Source organism: Pomacea canaliculata, linkage group LG2 (genome assembly GCF_003073045.1).
Source record: "Pomacea canaliculata isolate SZHN2017 linkage group LG2, ASM307304v1, whole genome shotgun sequence".
In the NCBI taxonomy this organism is placed as follows: Eukaryota; Metazoa; Mollusca; class Gastropoda; order Architaenioglossa; family Ampullariidae; genus Pomacea; species Pomacea canaliculata.
This window is the reverse complement of record NC_037591.1, coordinates 44,960,841-44,977,151: the sequence shown is the minus strand read 5'-3', so window position 1 is coordinate 44,977,151 and position 16,311 is coordinate 44,960,841. Positions and strand designations below refer to the sequence as shown.

The 16,311-nt window shown below is 40.7% G+C and overlaps 1 protein-coding gene across 3 annotated transcripts in view; it reads left to right on the top strand.

The window, feature by feature from the left end:
- Nucleotides 1–2,035: 2,035 nt before the first annotated feature.
- Nucleotides 2,036–16,311, top strand: part of LOC112556879 (transcription factor CP2-like) — a 55,082-nt gene continuing 40,806 nt past the window's right edge. The window contains exons 1-2 of one of the 3 annotated variants that reach the window (XM_025226290.1): nucleotides 2,036–2,463; nucleotides 3,994–4,473. In XM_025226290.1, coding sequence (XP_025082075.1) covers nucleotides 2,405–2,463; nucleotides 3,994–4,473 — 539 coding nt within the window. In that variant the 5' untranslated portion in view covers nucleotides 2,036–2,404. Of the gene's footprint in view, nucleotides 2,464–3,993; nucleotides 4,474–13,827; nucleotides 14,027–16,311 lie in introns of those variants that run through there. The other 2 variants (XM_025226291.1, XM_025226293.1) reach the window with 2 other exon arrangements.

Genomic DNA, 16,311 nt, shown 5'->3' with positions numbered 1-16,311 from the left:
GGACCGGCACCGGAAACAGGAGATTAGCTTAAGGACAGACCATCTTGTTCTCAGGAAGATCAGACGCTCAGCACTCTGAAGGAGTGGCACTACTCCTCAACAAGAAAACTGAAAAGGCACTGCTGGAATGGAAGCCTTACGGACCCAGGCTTTTGAGAGCAAGATTCCATTCCAAGTACACCAAGCTGACAGTGCTAGCCTGCTATGCACCAACAGAAGACTCCGAGGCAGAAGACAAGGATGCTTTTTACGATCAGCTCCAGGCAGCCTCAGAGAGCGTTCCAGCCCACGATATGTTGCTCATCATCGGCGATCTCAATGCCAAGGTGGGAAGTGACAACACCTGCAGAGAGGATGTCATGGGCAAGCATGGAATTGCAACCATCAAATACAACGGAGAGAGATTAGCAGACTTTTGTGAAGAAAACAACCTACTGATTGGAGGCACACTCTTCCCACACAAAGACATCCACAAGACAACGTGGACATCACCAGATGGGATCACAAAGAACCAGATAGACCATGTCATCATCAACCGAAAATGGAGGAGCTCACTTCAAGATGTCAGAGCCTACAGAGGAGCAGACATTGCCAGTGACCACACTCTTGTGATAGCCGCAGTTTGTCTGAAGCAGAGAGTGGACTCCGGCAAACTAAAAGATCCAGCCACCAAACGGGCCTTTGCTATGGAAGTAAAGAACAGGTTCCAGGCACTAGGAGAACAACAAGAGATGACCTTAGACGACTTCAATCGAGTCTTGTAGGAAACAGGAGAGAAAATACTGGGCTTCCAACGGAAAAAGAAAGAACAGTGGATCAGAGAAGAGACATGGAAGAAGACAGACGAGAGAAAGTCAGCCAAACAAAAAACAACAGCACTAGATCTGAACGCCTGAAGGAACAACACAAAGATATACAAAACTTAACAAAGAGGTAAAGAGGATGAAAAAAAAACCGATAAAAGAGACTACACAGAGAAACTGGCAGATGAAACTGAAAAAGCAAGAAAAAAATGACCTGAAAGACACTGTACAAGATACAAAAACAGCTGAACAACGGGTTTAAGAACAGTGATGTGCCAGTGAAAGACATGAGCGGTAATGTTGTCGAGTGGGTGGCAGGAAAACTGCAGGGGCATAACACTTCTTTCCCTCACCAGCAATTAAGGTCTTTAGCAAGATTGTTCTGTCAAGACTGACGGCAACCCTTGAGAAAGACCTCCGACCACAGCAAGCAGGATTCCACCCTGGGCCATCCTGCTCTGAACACATCTTCATTCTGCGACAGATTCTGGAGCAGAGCAACGAGTGGAACACACCGCTGTACACCAATTTCATCGACCTGAAGAAGGCTTTTGACAGCATCCCCCGCGAATCCTGAGGCATTACTGAGTCCCTGCAAAACTTGTTCAGGTCGTTGCAATGCTGTACAATGCTAACCCAACATTCTCTTGAGTCCTTTCCCGCCCAGCTCGTCCTCGGCCTCAGAGAAAAGTCCCTTGATGTTGAAATGCTCTAAACGTGTCCATCTCCCCGACCAAGGGGTACCGACAACTTGCTAGCTTCGCATTGACGACGTGTGGACGAGTGTTGTCTCTAACTTAAATCTTCATCACGTTATACAAACCATTGAACAAACACACAACCAGCATTCTTCATTCACTCATCACTATAGTGAAAGTGTCCCGCCGACCATGCATGTGTCAAATGACTTTGGAGGTTTTCTCCCTGTCCTACCATCATAGGGAACCGTTGCGACTTAGGACCAACTGTTTCTGTTTAGTTTTTGTTTTTTGTTTGTTTGTCCCTGACAGCTTGTGGGCCTTAGGGCTTATTATAATCAGGCCTTTTATTTACTGTCTTAATGTTCTCGGATATTTTATACCCAGTAGGCCTTTTTTACTATTTAATGTTTCCTTGGTCGTGAACTTCAACTGTGTAAGATTTTCATGTGCTACATACCAGCTGCCACATGGCACACTGTGGTATGGTGAAAATTAGATGACATAGATAGAGCATTAGCATTTAAAAGAAAAAGTCACTTCCATTATAGTGTTTGTCCCGTCAATTGAGGACACTTAATTAAGCAAAAAGAAAGATATAAAAATTTAAAGAAAGAAATGAATTTCATCACGCTTGGTCGACATTTGCCTTAGTCGTCGACTGTTGTAGTAAGGACATTTTAGTATGAAGATCGTGTCGTGGCCGTTGTAGCAAGCTGACGAGTATAAAGACGGTGTTTCGACGTTGACACCCGACGACATACGAACGGTAACTCTGTACGGGTGTCGACGAACAAGGGGCTTAACTCTCCACACACGAGCAACGACACGAAGAGGACGAGCTAGCTACCTCGAGCCTAGTGACCCTGGCAAAACTGGTCAGTGTAGTAGGATAGCAGGAGTATGGCTTCATCACGACAACACCAAGTTAGTGACACGTGCTGGCGGTCTCCTGTCATCAGGTGAGAATCACTGCGTGGTATGGGGGTGGGGGGGTCAAGTAAACAACCAAATAACAAACGGCAACACAAAGTTCTTGTTTTGGGTTACACGGATTCCAGAGACAGCGGGAGCACTTGATGTATACGTGTGTTGTGTGCAGTAGGTAATTTGCTAAATTAGTGCACAGTTGGCAGTTTGAGTCCGAGCACAGATCTGCAGGCACGCGAGGTCAATCCTTGTAGAGGCCTTGCTAGGGATGCAGTTTTCGGAATAAGGAATGGCAATACTAGCAGCATGTATTTGAAGAATGGCACACGAGTCATTCTTTAAATGTATCAGTTGTGATTTCGTGATATATTAACAGTCTCCCTGCTCACCTCTTATAAATTCAAAACACCACACATATATATATGTGCATGCAGTAAGATCTGTTTCATATGCCACTGACAACTTTATTTTAATGCAATAGCTGTACCGCAACCTATAGTTCCTTGGCATAAGACAATCACACACAAAAAATTACTTCTTGCAAGCATTAAAATCTAATTGACAAACTGTTGCAAATTTTTTACTTGATTTTTTTATATGCTGTCATAAATGGTGTACTATGGTCAACAACAGTAAACCCTAAAATAATAATATTAGTATTGTGAAAATAGATGACAGTATATGCAATATTTTCTTTCGCTGAAATCCTTTTTCTGGGATAGCATTTGAATGTTTGAAGAATATGCTACCAGAAATGGCTGTTGAAGCATATGCTGTTAATTAGAAAAAAATTTTGTTGATCATACAAGGACAGTGAGCTTTGAGTGTTTGTGATTTAGGTTTCATCTATCCATTTTCACCTCTTTGCCACTTAAAAGGCAATCCCATGTTATCTTCTCCCAGAGGAACCCTTTAGTTGTTACATTTTGTCTGGTTGTAAGCTGATTTTAAGCATGTTTGCTCATCACAGATTGAAAAACTGCTTTTTGTAATGACACTAACCTCATGCTTCAAAACTAAAAGAGCATGCAGCTCAAGAAATGTATGCTTGACTAGCACATATTGGAATTTTGTATTTCAGTAAACATTTGTACAAAATGGTAATCTATGATTTTTTTTTTTAATCCATGCTTGATAACTCATAAATAACCTAATCAGACATATTAATGAATGGCAGTTTTAAATCAGTGTGTGTATTATGTTTATGGCTGGTTGCAGTTGATTGCTGTGTGAATCGACACTATTTATCTAACCCTCACCAAACTTTTCAGGAGTATTACTGTTGTCTGTAGTTTGGTCATGGGCTATGTTTGGTGTGTATGTGTTACTAAAATTTCACGAAACATCTACTACATATAGCAAATTTGGACAGGACTGTAATTTGAGGGGATAAAAGGTCAGGGGGCAAGGAGGAATGGGAGGGGAGCAAGCATTACCCCAGTTACATTTCCTTTCACAGAAAGTATGCCCCCTGTTTCCAAACAAAAGTGGTAGATCTGTCAACTGAGGAAAAGGAGATCACTAGTACAAGTGTTTCACCATTTTGTTTTTTGTTTTTGCAGTGCTGTATCTCCAGAACCAGACTTAACAGACCTGCTCAGCAGTAGCAGTAGCAGTAACAACAGTACTGAGAATACCATCTGCATTGTGTCTACAGTCCCTTGCGTCATCTCCACAGCATCTTGCAGTGCCTCTGTAACATCTTGCAGTACCTCTGTAACATCTTCTAGTGCCTCTGTAGCTAGATGTGCAGCACTTTCTGGTGCCAACATTTACACAGCTGTACCACCACCCAGCAGATTTTCTATTAACACTGTCTTTGGAAACACGGAAAGCAAACTTATGGGTTTCAAACCAAATAGCAGTGCCATGTTTGAACATTCTGTAAAAGGTGGAAAGACTGCCAAGCGTGGAAAAACAATTTCAAAGCTTAGAATTTTAACTTTCTCAGATATAGAGGGCAGCTTGTCATTTTTTGATCGGTCATCTTCCAGCTGGCCTGAGGCACTGCAAGAAAAATCTCTGGATCGACAACAACACAGGTTTGGGTCCAATTGCATTTTTCTGTACCTATTAATGGTGTCAATAGTGTTAGACAGTGTTAGTCAGGTAGATAGCAGCAAGAGATCTTGCATGATTAGGGTTAGTGGTCTCAGCACCATAAATGTCTTTTAGTTTAATGTCATACTTTCATGATTTGTTTTGCTGACATTAATTGTAGAGCAGTGGAATCTAAACATTTTTTAAAACTAAAGTTGCTCTTCTATCTTTTTAAATGAAAATTGCTTCCATTTGTTAGACTTCATAATCTAGTGGTTGTACTCAACCTCAGAGCAGAACGTTACCAATCTGAGGGGCATTCAGATATATTTCTCCCTGTACACTCAGCAGAAATGGCATCAGCTTCTTCAGGATAAGGAAAAGATTGAGATCCTCATCCAAGTGCTTTAGTCTAGACATGGTAAACCTCTTACAGTTCCTTACCCCAGCCTAGAGGTTACTTTTTTGGGACATTTACCCTACTTTCCCACCTCCCTGGTAGTATTTTACTAGTGACCGGAATTACTTTGTAGTTTACTGGCCACCAACGTCAAGGGTAGTTTGCAGTATTACTCAGTGATTACAGGCTATTCCTAACCTGTTGAGGTGTGCATAAATTGTGTGAGAGTTCTTAATCTGTTGACAATTTGCAGGAAATATAAATGAGTTTCGATCAGAGATCTTATTCAGTAAGACATTTTGTAATAAACTAGACATAAATATGATTATTCCTAATTATTTGTTATCAAGTGTTAGTCATATTGCTAAAACATGACTTCAGATTTAAAGATCTTGATAATATTAAGAAATGTACCGTGCTGTATGCTTTTATCTATTACTGGTGATCTTTAATAGTATTTGGGGGAGTGATGCTAAAACACCCACCACTTATGAGTGAGGGTCCAAAAACCCCATCAGTTTTAACTGGAGGTCTAAAATCTCCTTGTATTTTATTGAAGAGAAACCCAATTATCTATTATAGCTAAAAATATTTTACCCTAAAAATATTTTCACACTAAGAAAACGGGTTAAAGAGAAAATGTCATTTTACAAAAATCTTACCTAGAATTTAAACAGTGATATATCTAAATACATGGTGATTAAACATTGTAAGTGTATTTATCTTTGCAGACAGATGTCTTTAGGAGGGAATGCATAGTTGTTTACCTAAACGCTTTCTCAGCTCAGTCACCTACCGATTGCATCTGATAAGGCCTCTTGTGTAATTAAAGAAAGGCTAGGAAGATAAATGACTGAAATACCCAATGAATTAATAATAATTATAACTGAATTTGCATAGAATATTTACCATTGTGGAGGTGAGCTCAGTGCAGTGTGTACAAAAACACAAATATGAAATGACAATGAACCATACAATGAAGAAGAACAAGCAGCAAATGACACCATGACAATCATGAATGAGGTGAACGGACAAATTAAGGAATGACTAGAATTGTTCACTTGATTACAACAGGTATTGCTTAAATGGATTTTGGGATGGATTTGAAAGCTTCCAGCGTGGACTCAGTTTGAAAAGAAAAAAATTATGGTAAAGAATTAGAGTATTCAGACTGCTCTTGAGAAGTGGAAACAACTGTGTGTAAAGGGGGTATTGAGGGGAGTTTTGATGGCCTCTATGATAGTGATTTGACATGACCTAGACAAAGAACATGATACATTGAGATTCTTTTCTGCCATGGGATGAATGTATTTTATGTAATGCACACTGCCATCGAGTGTTGACTGAAGACATTACAGTTACACGTCTTCCGTTGCCCCCATTTCACTTTCTACACCTTCCATTAATCTCAAGTCATGAGATGTTTTGGTGTTAAAAATATGAAACCTATTAAATGAGTGCTTTTAAATTATATTTCTTTTACATTATATCTTTTAAATTATATTTCTTTTAGGAGTGATAATGACTATCTATCTATATATATCATTGCACATTGTGACCGCACCACCACCCCATTCCAAAATCCGACTCTGAAAAGTTGCCAACGCCTTTTTTTTTAAATCTGCATATTTTGAGTTTTCTTTTGATGGGCATCAAAGTTGTCTCTTCTTGAGTCTTAGCTTGATCTTCTGGCTGAAAAGCGAAGGCCTGGCTGGCTTTCGCCAGTCGGGGCTCGAATCTCCGGTCTGAACATTTTGGACCCCAAGATAGGAGAAACTGTCAACTTCCTCAATCTCTTCGCTGGGACTCTGGCGTCATTCTACTAGTTTGCTGGACCTTCCAGTAAAAGATCTAAGCTGTCATATCAAATCCATTTGGTATCAAATTGTTGGTACTGGTAAACAGTTGTGGCTTTGGAGGTTTGGGGCGTGGATGCTGTCAGGCCTCTCCAGTCGATGAAATTACCGTGTTCCAATTCATCTCAGGATTGTTTGCTGTGGTCGGATCTTTTCAAGAGTTCCGTCATGAAGACCTTCTGGTGATATCCTTCTTTTACATGTTATGGCCTGAAGATGTCAGCTAGCAATTCACATGTTTCAACATCTCTGCTGTTATTCCCAGTCTTTGCCGCTCTTCAGGTGTGCTGTCAAATAATCTATAGATTCTCAGAGTTCTGTTCACCATTATTTAATAATCTAAATATCAGTTACACAAAACATTGTGCACAGTGGCAGTTAAAAATGTACTAGGTGTCACTCCCACCATGTCATAATGCCTTCAGTGGAAACTGCTTATAAGCACTAAACCACTTTTCACTGGTTATCACATGACCTAGATACTAGAACTTGTTTATTTGCTTGAAATCTGCCTTCTCCAGATTGAGGTTGATTCCTTTCTCCTACTCTGAAGAAAAAGATTGAAACTGTCATCAGAATCCTTTGCTCCAACTTCGTCTGTACTTCATGTACCCATATCATTACTCCTAACAGGCTTTCCCACCATACTAGTCCTTTTTCGCTCTCTTCCCTGCAAGTCTTTATCATGATACTCTCAGTTTTTGTTATTTGATTCCACTTTGTGTTTTCTGTATTTGATTTTATTAATCATTAGTACTGTTGTTTATTTTTTATAGTTGATATGTTGTTTTCCTGACCCTCCTATGCTGTCCATGTCTCGTTCTTGTTTTTAGGCGCTAAGAGCATAGTCCTTAGGAGTGTGAATGTGCGCTTTACAAATTTTGCAATTATTGTCTCTTCTGCCGAAGGGTAGCATTGAATTAATATTTTTTCCTTCACAAAACTTTACAAAGGTCACTTGCCACTACTTCTTCAAGTCACTTGCAATTACTCCTACAAGATCACTTGGCATTACTCCTAGGCCCCTTTCAGTATCCTGTCCATTAGCTGACGTAGGACACCAGGAACTAGATATGGCGGTGAAGACAGTTCCGAAAAAGGACATCCTCGTTGTACATGGTGACTAGAACACCAAAGTTGGCACAGACGCCTATCTGCAATGGGCAGGAACGGTGGCCAAATTTGGCCTCAGCAAACATAGGGCAACCGACTCCTAGAATTTATGCAGAGCCAGCGACACCTTAAACAACACTCTACACCCCCCTCCCCCCGGAAACCATGGACGGACAAGTAGCGCTCACCAAACGGATTGATCCACAATCAATTCGACTATATCCTGCTGCGGAAATGCTTCAAATGCAGCATCAACAAGGCTAAAACAAGGATGTATCCAGGCGCTGACATAGGTAACGACCATGACCGTGTTCTAACGAACCTGAAGCTGAAGACCCCGAATCCGCTTTGATTTGAAGCTGCAAGGCCCACACATTACAGACGTCTTCAAGGCCACAGTTGGAGGAAGATTTGCCACGTTGAACCTGGTGGACTGTGATGTAGACACCCTCCTGGGAAACATAAAGAGGTCCTAATGTCAACAGAGCCCATTAGGTTTTAGGATGACATATAGGAATAAGAAACACCCGTGGGTCACGAAAGACATTCTAGATCTCTGTGACCAAAGGAGGGCCTTGAGAGAAACGGAAAGAAAAGCAAACCCGAAGCAGCTACCAAATACAAAGAAGTGAACTGTGCCATCAAGAAAGGAATGCAGGCAACAAGGGAGAACTGGATCGAGCGCTAGTGCCGGGACATAGAGATGTAATGACACGAGGTGACAGCAAAAGGGCCTAGCAACTTCTAAAGACCCTCACTAAGACATCAGCACAAGACCTTAGTCATTGAAGACAGCAGAGGCCACCTTCTCGAAGAAAGCAATGCTGTACTCAACCGATGGACTGAGTACTGCAAGGATCTGTTTAACTTCCTCCTGAAGACCGATGCCAACATCCTCCTAAACAACCAGGGTAGAGACAGTGAACCTGCTGACCAACCAGTCCTACAGGAAGAGGTCGAAAGAGCTGTACATAGTCTGACGAGAGGAAAGTCGCCAGACGTTGATAATGTGCCAGCTAAGCTGCTCAAGAAGGGTGGGGATGAAACCACAAAGGTCCTCATTGTCCTGTGCCAAGAGTCTGGGAGCACAAGGAATATGCCAAAGAATGGACACAGTCACTAATCATATCCCTTCCCCAAAAAGGAAACAGCAAACAGTGCCAGAATTACACAACCATAAGCCTTATCAGCCACTGAAGCAAAGTCATGCTGAAGGTCATACAAAACCGCCGCTTAGCAGAACAGGCCGGCTTACGTATAAGCACAGTTAAGCAGATTTTCAACTGTCACATTCTCAAAGAAAAGAATCTTCAGCTTCAGCGGAACATCTACCTCAACTTCATTGATTTTAAAAAGGCATTTGACAGAGTCTAGCAGGAAAGGGTATGGACCGTATGGCATGTGATGCGAAAAGTTAACATCGAAAAAGGCCTCATTCAAGCCATCGAAGCGCCGTACAATAGATCAACAAGTACAGTACAGTGTAATGCTAAACAACCAAATAGGAGCTTACCTTCGCACCACAGTGGGAGTACGTCAAGGATGCTCCCTATCACTGGTGCTGTTTAATATCTTCTACCCTGACCATTATACTTCCATCTCAATTGGAAGACTAATCTGCAACCTACGCATTGCAGACGACAGAGACGTGTTAGCGGGTACTAACAAAAACCTGCAAGACTTCACCAACAGACCGACAGACAGTTCAAATGCATATGGAATAAAGACCAGCAATGAAAAGAGCAAAGTTCTGGTCATCGGCAGCGGCAAATATGAATGGGGTATAGCTCCAAGGGGTTCGTATTACATGTATTCCTGTACGCCCCCAGCGGATCATAGGGCCGCAACTACACCACGCCATCGGATCCAGTTTGGGTACCCCTTTCAGCATTTCCTTTCTTTAGTATATTTAAGAAGTCGTATTTATCTTTGGTTTTGCCGTATATGCTGCTGCTTAGCAGTTTCTCTAACCTTGTGCTGTCATTGCCATAGATGGAAGTGGATGCCAGCGAAGCAATTTTTGGACCAGGCAGCATTGTCCTTGCATGCAAACTGTGCTCTCTGCTCTGGCCATTTTGAACCAAGCCATCTCATGAACCTCGTAAACACACACTGTTGGCTGATCTGGTGTGCTTTTACAACCAAACAAAACCAAAAAAAAGTTCAGGATGGATAGCAAGAACTGTGTCTGAATGGCTCTACAGCTCACAGAAAATCATCTAAAGTTACCTGGTTTTTCAGCCTTTCGGGTTAAGTTTGCCTCTCAGGTTTGTCACGATCACACTCTCCCAGCTGATGCCACATTCACACACACACAGGGTCCGCACGCGTTCTTTTCTTCCACAAAAGACAAAGACCTGTCTATGGGCTTCTCGCTTATTCTATTGACGGGGTTTGGGCTTATCTCTCTCTCTCTGGGAATCAACAATATTACATAAACAGTCCTACAGGCAACTGCAATTATCCACAGGTTAAACTATAAATATACTAGGGACCGATATTATTCGCATACACAAACTTCAATACCAAGGTCACATGCCAGCGCACATGAGTTCAAAAAGTATCTATTACAGTCACCTCACCATCCAATACTTGAAGAGTCTCTCAGACATTTAAATGAACTTCCCAGGCTGAGTTCCTGATGACTGTCTCCCAATAGCAGGCAATAGACAATATTTACACTTCCTTTCAACACCGTCCGCCACACACAAACAACCAAGAATTATCTCCATAAAAAAAAAATCAGCCGCAACACGGTGGTCCAGTGGTCCGTGTCGCTGTGCAAGAGTTGAGCCTCCGTAATTGCCGTTCGCAGGTGATGTATCAGGTACTCTCGGAAATCCACCACTACGAGAGTTGCCGAGGGACACGTCCCACTATGGGAAGGATGTCACGTTCCTTACCCAGCGGCGTCGGCTGCTGCTGCCACGTGGGAAGATGACTGCAAGTCTTCAGTGTTCCCGTCAGTTAGTGAGGACGATACACAGACGGCTGATAGTTGAAGATCGTCATTATTCTTCTGCAGATGCGGGCTAACGTCCACGATAGGGGTGCAAACACTTGCTTTTCCTTGGAAGTTATGGTCCATAGACAGGATGCTCTCCTCTCAGCTCTAACTCCCACCCCCCGCCACACCTAATTCCTGCAATTCTCATGGCTTTATGTGCCTTTAAATAAAGTACCCATTAACTCTCTCTTACACAAACATCCATTATTTTCAGTCTCACATTTCTAATGGAACTTTACACTCCTCTCTCACCTGCAGCGTTCATAGCACATTAGTGTGATAACAAGAATAACATGTTCACATGCTCAATTGTCAGAGATCTAGTCGGAGTGCTAGACTAAGCTCACGTGCACAGACGAAAGGGTGTGAATGATGGAAGTTTCCGGAATGCGTGTCTCTATGACAGTGGTTCTTAACCTGGGTTCGATCGAACCCTAGGGGTTCGGTGAGTCGGTCTCAGGGGTTCGGCGGAGCCTCCGCCACGGAGGTCAAGACACACCCGCAATTCGTGATGACACTAAAGAAGGGTTCGGTGAACGTGCATATGAAACTTGTGGGTTCGGTACCTCAAAAAAGGTTAAGAACCACCGCTCTATGATGTAAAACAGAAAAAGAAAGAAAAGGTGTGACGGGAGAGGGGAGAGCAGTTAGCGAGGAGAGATTGGGGAGAGAGAGCAAAAGGCCGAGAGGACGTGAAATTGGACGTTTAATTGTGAGTAGACGATATTGTATATGGGAAGTAAAAAGCCATTGCCGAGACAGTGAGCTTAACTGGTTTATAGAAGACCTAAGGAACACTTTGTGGGTGTGTTATTTGAAGTGAAGACCCATTGCCGAGACAGTGTATAGAGACTGTAGACTATAGAGGAACTGAAGAACACTTTACGGTCTGTGTTTATGCTCAACGTATCAACGGCCAGCCCTTGCGTATTCACTGTGTTACTACCTTGAGGAAATAAATCATAGTTACGATTTTTATTATTATTTACGTTATTTTGTTTTGTTTATGAAATATAGGCAGACTCCTACAGGCAAATCGTTTTGTTTATTTGTGTGAAAGAACGCGTAATTGTCTAACCCGCAAGTGTGTTCGAAAGGGAGTGAGCGAAAGACACTACACGGTGTCGTGACATCAATACCTTGGTTGTCGACACTTAAAAGCAATTCATCATGTATGATTGGATGGAAAATTGCTATACAAAGCCTCTTCAACACAGGGACAATCTCGGCAAAACGAATGAGGTTAATTTTTTTCCGTTTATATGTTTTGATTTATTTTCTAAATTAGAGAAGCTGCACCTTTCACATGTTTCAAGCTCTATTTCCCAAAGTATAAAAGGTGCGCGCCTGATTGTGTTGCCAGTCCACGGTCTTCAGAACCGAGGCGCGAGGCTAGCGACCTTTTACTGTCCTACGGACGAGTGGCGTGCGCCCTGACCACCGCCTGACTTCAAGCTCATATAGCAGTGGTGGCTGTAATTGTTATCCTCTTTGATAGAAGTATGCCAGAGAAGGATGGAATAGTGCACAAGACTCGAAGGGGTTACTTTAAAGGTTACTGTCAGGTTTTAGTTTGTTGTTTGAAATTGAAATAAATCGTTTGTGACACGTCACCAGTCCCGTTACTTTTTCAGACACTTCGTATATTTTATTCGCCCGATCTGTAGTGAGGCTGACTTTGTTAATTTGCGGAGGTTTGCACGAAAAAGTTGAAGGAAAAAAGTGTTGTATGGTGATTATATGTAGACCAGAAAATTACATCTTGTGTTCGAAGTTATTTCTTTAGACTGAAGTAGCTGGCACATGTTCAAAATCGCTATTAGCGGTAAAGTTAATTTTCTTCGTTGTACTATAAGGCAGTGGTTCTCAAAGTATTTCGGACCGCGAACCACTTTACTTAAGTAAAAAATATGGCGGACCACCAAGGCCTAAAAATCACTCTGTACTATGAATTTCAAATTTAAATTGCCGCATTTGTTTCATTTTAATTCAAAACTAAATGTCCTTCTGTGACAGTAGTATAGCAATAAATTGACATAAAACTACCTCGTTATTTGTAATTAAAATGTTAATGCGAGGAATGCATCACTTTAAACATCACTTTGCTGACATATGACGACTGCAGCCGCGGACCACCTGACCTATAGTGGATATATAAGGGAACTCGTTTAATAAGATCTAACTGGTATATAATTCAGAAGTGAGTTTGCTGTTTATGCGACCTGAATAGTCCTGATGTACTGTTACTGTTTATGCGACCTGAATAGTCCTGATGTACTGTTACTGTTTATGCGACCTGAATAGTCCTGATGTACTGTTACTGTTTATGCGACCTGAATAGTCCTGATGTAACCTGAATAGTCTGATGTACTGTTACTGTTTATGCGACTGAATAGTCTGATGTACTGTTAATGCGACCTGAATAGTCCTGTTACTGTTTATGCTGTCCTGATGTACTGTTACTGTTTATGCGACCTGAATAGTCCTGATGTACTGTTACTGTTTATGCGACCTGAATAGTCCTGATGTACTGTTACTGTTTATGCGACCTGAATAGTCCTGATGTACTGTTACTGTTTATGCGACCTGAATAGTCCTGATGTACTGTAGGAATCTGGAGCAAGAATTCTCCATAGAACTCCTAACAGAACATATAGAGAAACGGAATTGGCTTCCGTTGTTTAAAAACTTCACTACTGGATGGATTATGTGAATGCGGTATATTTACTGTCGCCTTTCTATGACTTTTTTTTTGGGTACTAAAATGTTGCTAAATTTAATGAGTTTGTACAGAAGTAAATTGTAATTTGTTTAGCGTACAAAAAGTGGATCCCAGAACGGACCTCGTGCAAGCGGAAGTAAACGTTTAACGTCACCTTTAAAGTGACATCCCTTTGGTATAAATTGGACTAAGTATTGTTTAATTAGATAGTGCACTGAGCTAAAACTTTAGCTACTACAATATCAGTTCCTTGTTTTAAACCATTTTTTAAAAATGTTTTCTTGCTTGTCATAAAAAGATCCTCAATCCGATCTACGGTAGTGGGGACGTCCGCCATTATTCGGGACGTCGCGGTGTTGCAGTAAACACTTCTGCTGTCTGTCGTAGACTGCAGACGTAGCGGCTTATTTTATTAAAATTACTCGCCGATTCGAAACATGATCCGAACGCCAGACAGGTAACGTAGCAAAATTTGTCTTAAAAAGCAGCTTATTCGTTTCTATGCAAGTGTTTCATTAGCAAGATTTATGAATCTCACAGGTTTTTATAGTAAGAACTATATACTAGTAGCCTAACATACTGAGGAAACAGTAAAGCGAACAGTCATGAGAACGAAAATTCTAGGAACAAATGCTAGATTAAAGTGTTAGTTGCATGCATGGTTGTTACAGATTCAAGGAACGTGTTCATTGTCGAGTCGGCATTACCCCCCCTTAAAGCAGCTATACTCGTAGAGCAACATCTCGAAATATAAATATTTGGCATTATTCTTGAATGCGCAGAGAAATATGTCTTAAGGTGTATTTTTCTCCATTATTTAGAAATGTTGTACATTACGAATTTGTTTTCCTTTTTAAAATGTATTTTGTGATTCGACAATCATGATTTTGGTAGCTATATGATGCTAAACATAAATAGTTTACCTGAGGGAATCAAATGTTCAAGAAAGCTCAAAAATCGAGTTATATGTGAATATATGTTCATAAAAGTTGTGTTTTATTTACACTTTTCCTGTAGTCAGTGGTTTTGGTTTCCCAGGCATATAAATCTCAAAAGGCAAGGCATTTTCTCAGAACTGCCATCTCTTGCCAGCTTTTGGTTCAAATTTATTTTTATTATTTCGTTTTGTTTTTGCAGTGCAGATTGTGATGCCTTTACAGTGACATGGATCAGTGACAAATATTGTTATAATACACATCTTGCCATGCTTGAAAAAAATTAGTGCAGGGAGTCGTTTTATACAAAATAGAAAGAAAAATCTAACACATTTTATTATATAAAGTTTACAACTTTGCCATCACATGAGAACAGTGGAGGGAAAATGATTAAAAGTACAGCGTAAATGCAAAATTCTAGAATGAACAGAGCTACAAAGTACAGTATCCAAACTTATGACGTGAAGTTACAAGCTGAGCATAACTAAGAATTTCCCATTTGACAGCAAACTATACACGTACACCTGTCCATCTTCCTCCCCAAGCTATCTACACTCTAGCACCCTAAGAGAAATTCATCTGTGCAACACACACATATGATCCATTTACACTTTAAGTACTTGTATATACATGGCAAATCCACAAAGTGATTAGAAACGAAGACCACCCCTACGCATAAGTATACATTTGACAGATGAAAACGAGCACTTAATCATCATGAAAACTTTTCAAACTATCAAATATAGTATTTTTTTATTATAAAATGCTGAACATAAACTATTTGCACCAAAGGCAAAACTTGATTGTAGCTGTCTTATTGTGATATGTACTTACTTCTGACCATTAAAGCTATTTTTTGTTTATAATGTCATATCAGTAAATGGAATATAATACTGAAATAAACTGTTAAATAATAACCTTGACATTGCATACCCAGGTCACATTTTTTTCAGTAAAAATGAGTGCCTATTAATAGCATAAAACAATGTTTATCTCCAAATTTCCAATTATTTAATAATTTGAAATCACCTATTTGCTAGTACCATTTCTTGAATGTGTGTTTTTTAAATTATATTTTTGTATTAGATGCGTACGTGTGTTGCAAATATGAAAAAAAAAAAAAAAAACCCTTAAATCTTGTTGCAAAAATGACACAGCAAAGTGTTATTGTCAGGAAGTCTTTGTATTTTGTGGAAAGCATGGCTACACTTTGATGGTCTACTTTGGACAAGAAGTGTGCATGACCTTTTCTGAACTGTTTTTCATTATCTAAAAAGTCCAGATAGCCCTGCATATAGCAACTAGCCCCCCCTCCTTCCCCCAAGTCGCAGGGGAGTGAGCTTTCTCATCCCCATTCATGCTGCATAGTGGTTAACTGAGGGACATTCTGCAAGACACTAACTGTAAAGAATAATAAATAAGGTATGTTGCATGGATCACCCTGATCTTGGTTCTACTGCCATTAAAGCATCGCTACCTAGCTCTGGAGTCCTATTTTCCCCTTCTCCTTGTCAGTTGACAGCAAACTAAATATTAATCTGAACCAAGCAAAACATGTACAAAAATTGCATCATTGTTTTTATCCCTGCACTCTCATCTAATTTTCATCTGCATGATAGGGAACTTCTTTCCACTTGAAGAAAAAGGTGTAGAAGATGAGGCAGACAGAAAAGAAATCAAGGTTAAAGACCAACCTACCCTCCCACTTCCAGGCTGGTTAGGCATGGAGGTTGTTATACCTTGACACCTACAAATGCCAGTTCTTTCCCCTCATATTGAGAAACTCACATGGTCAATTCAACATACA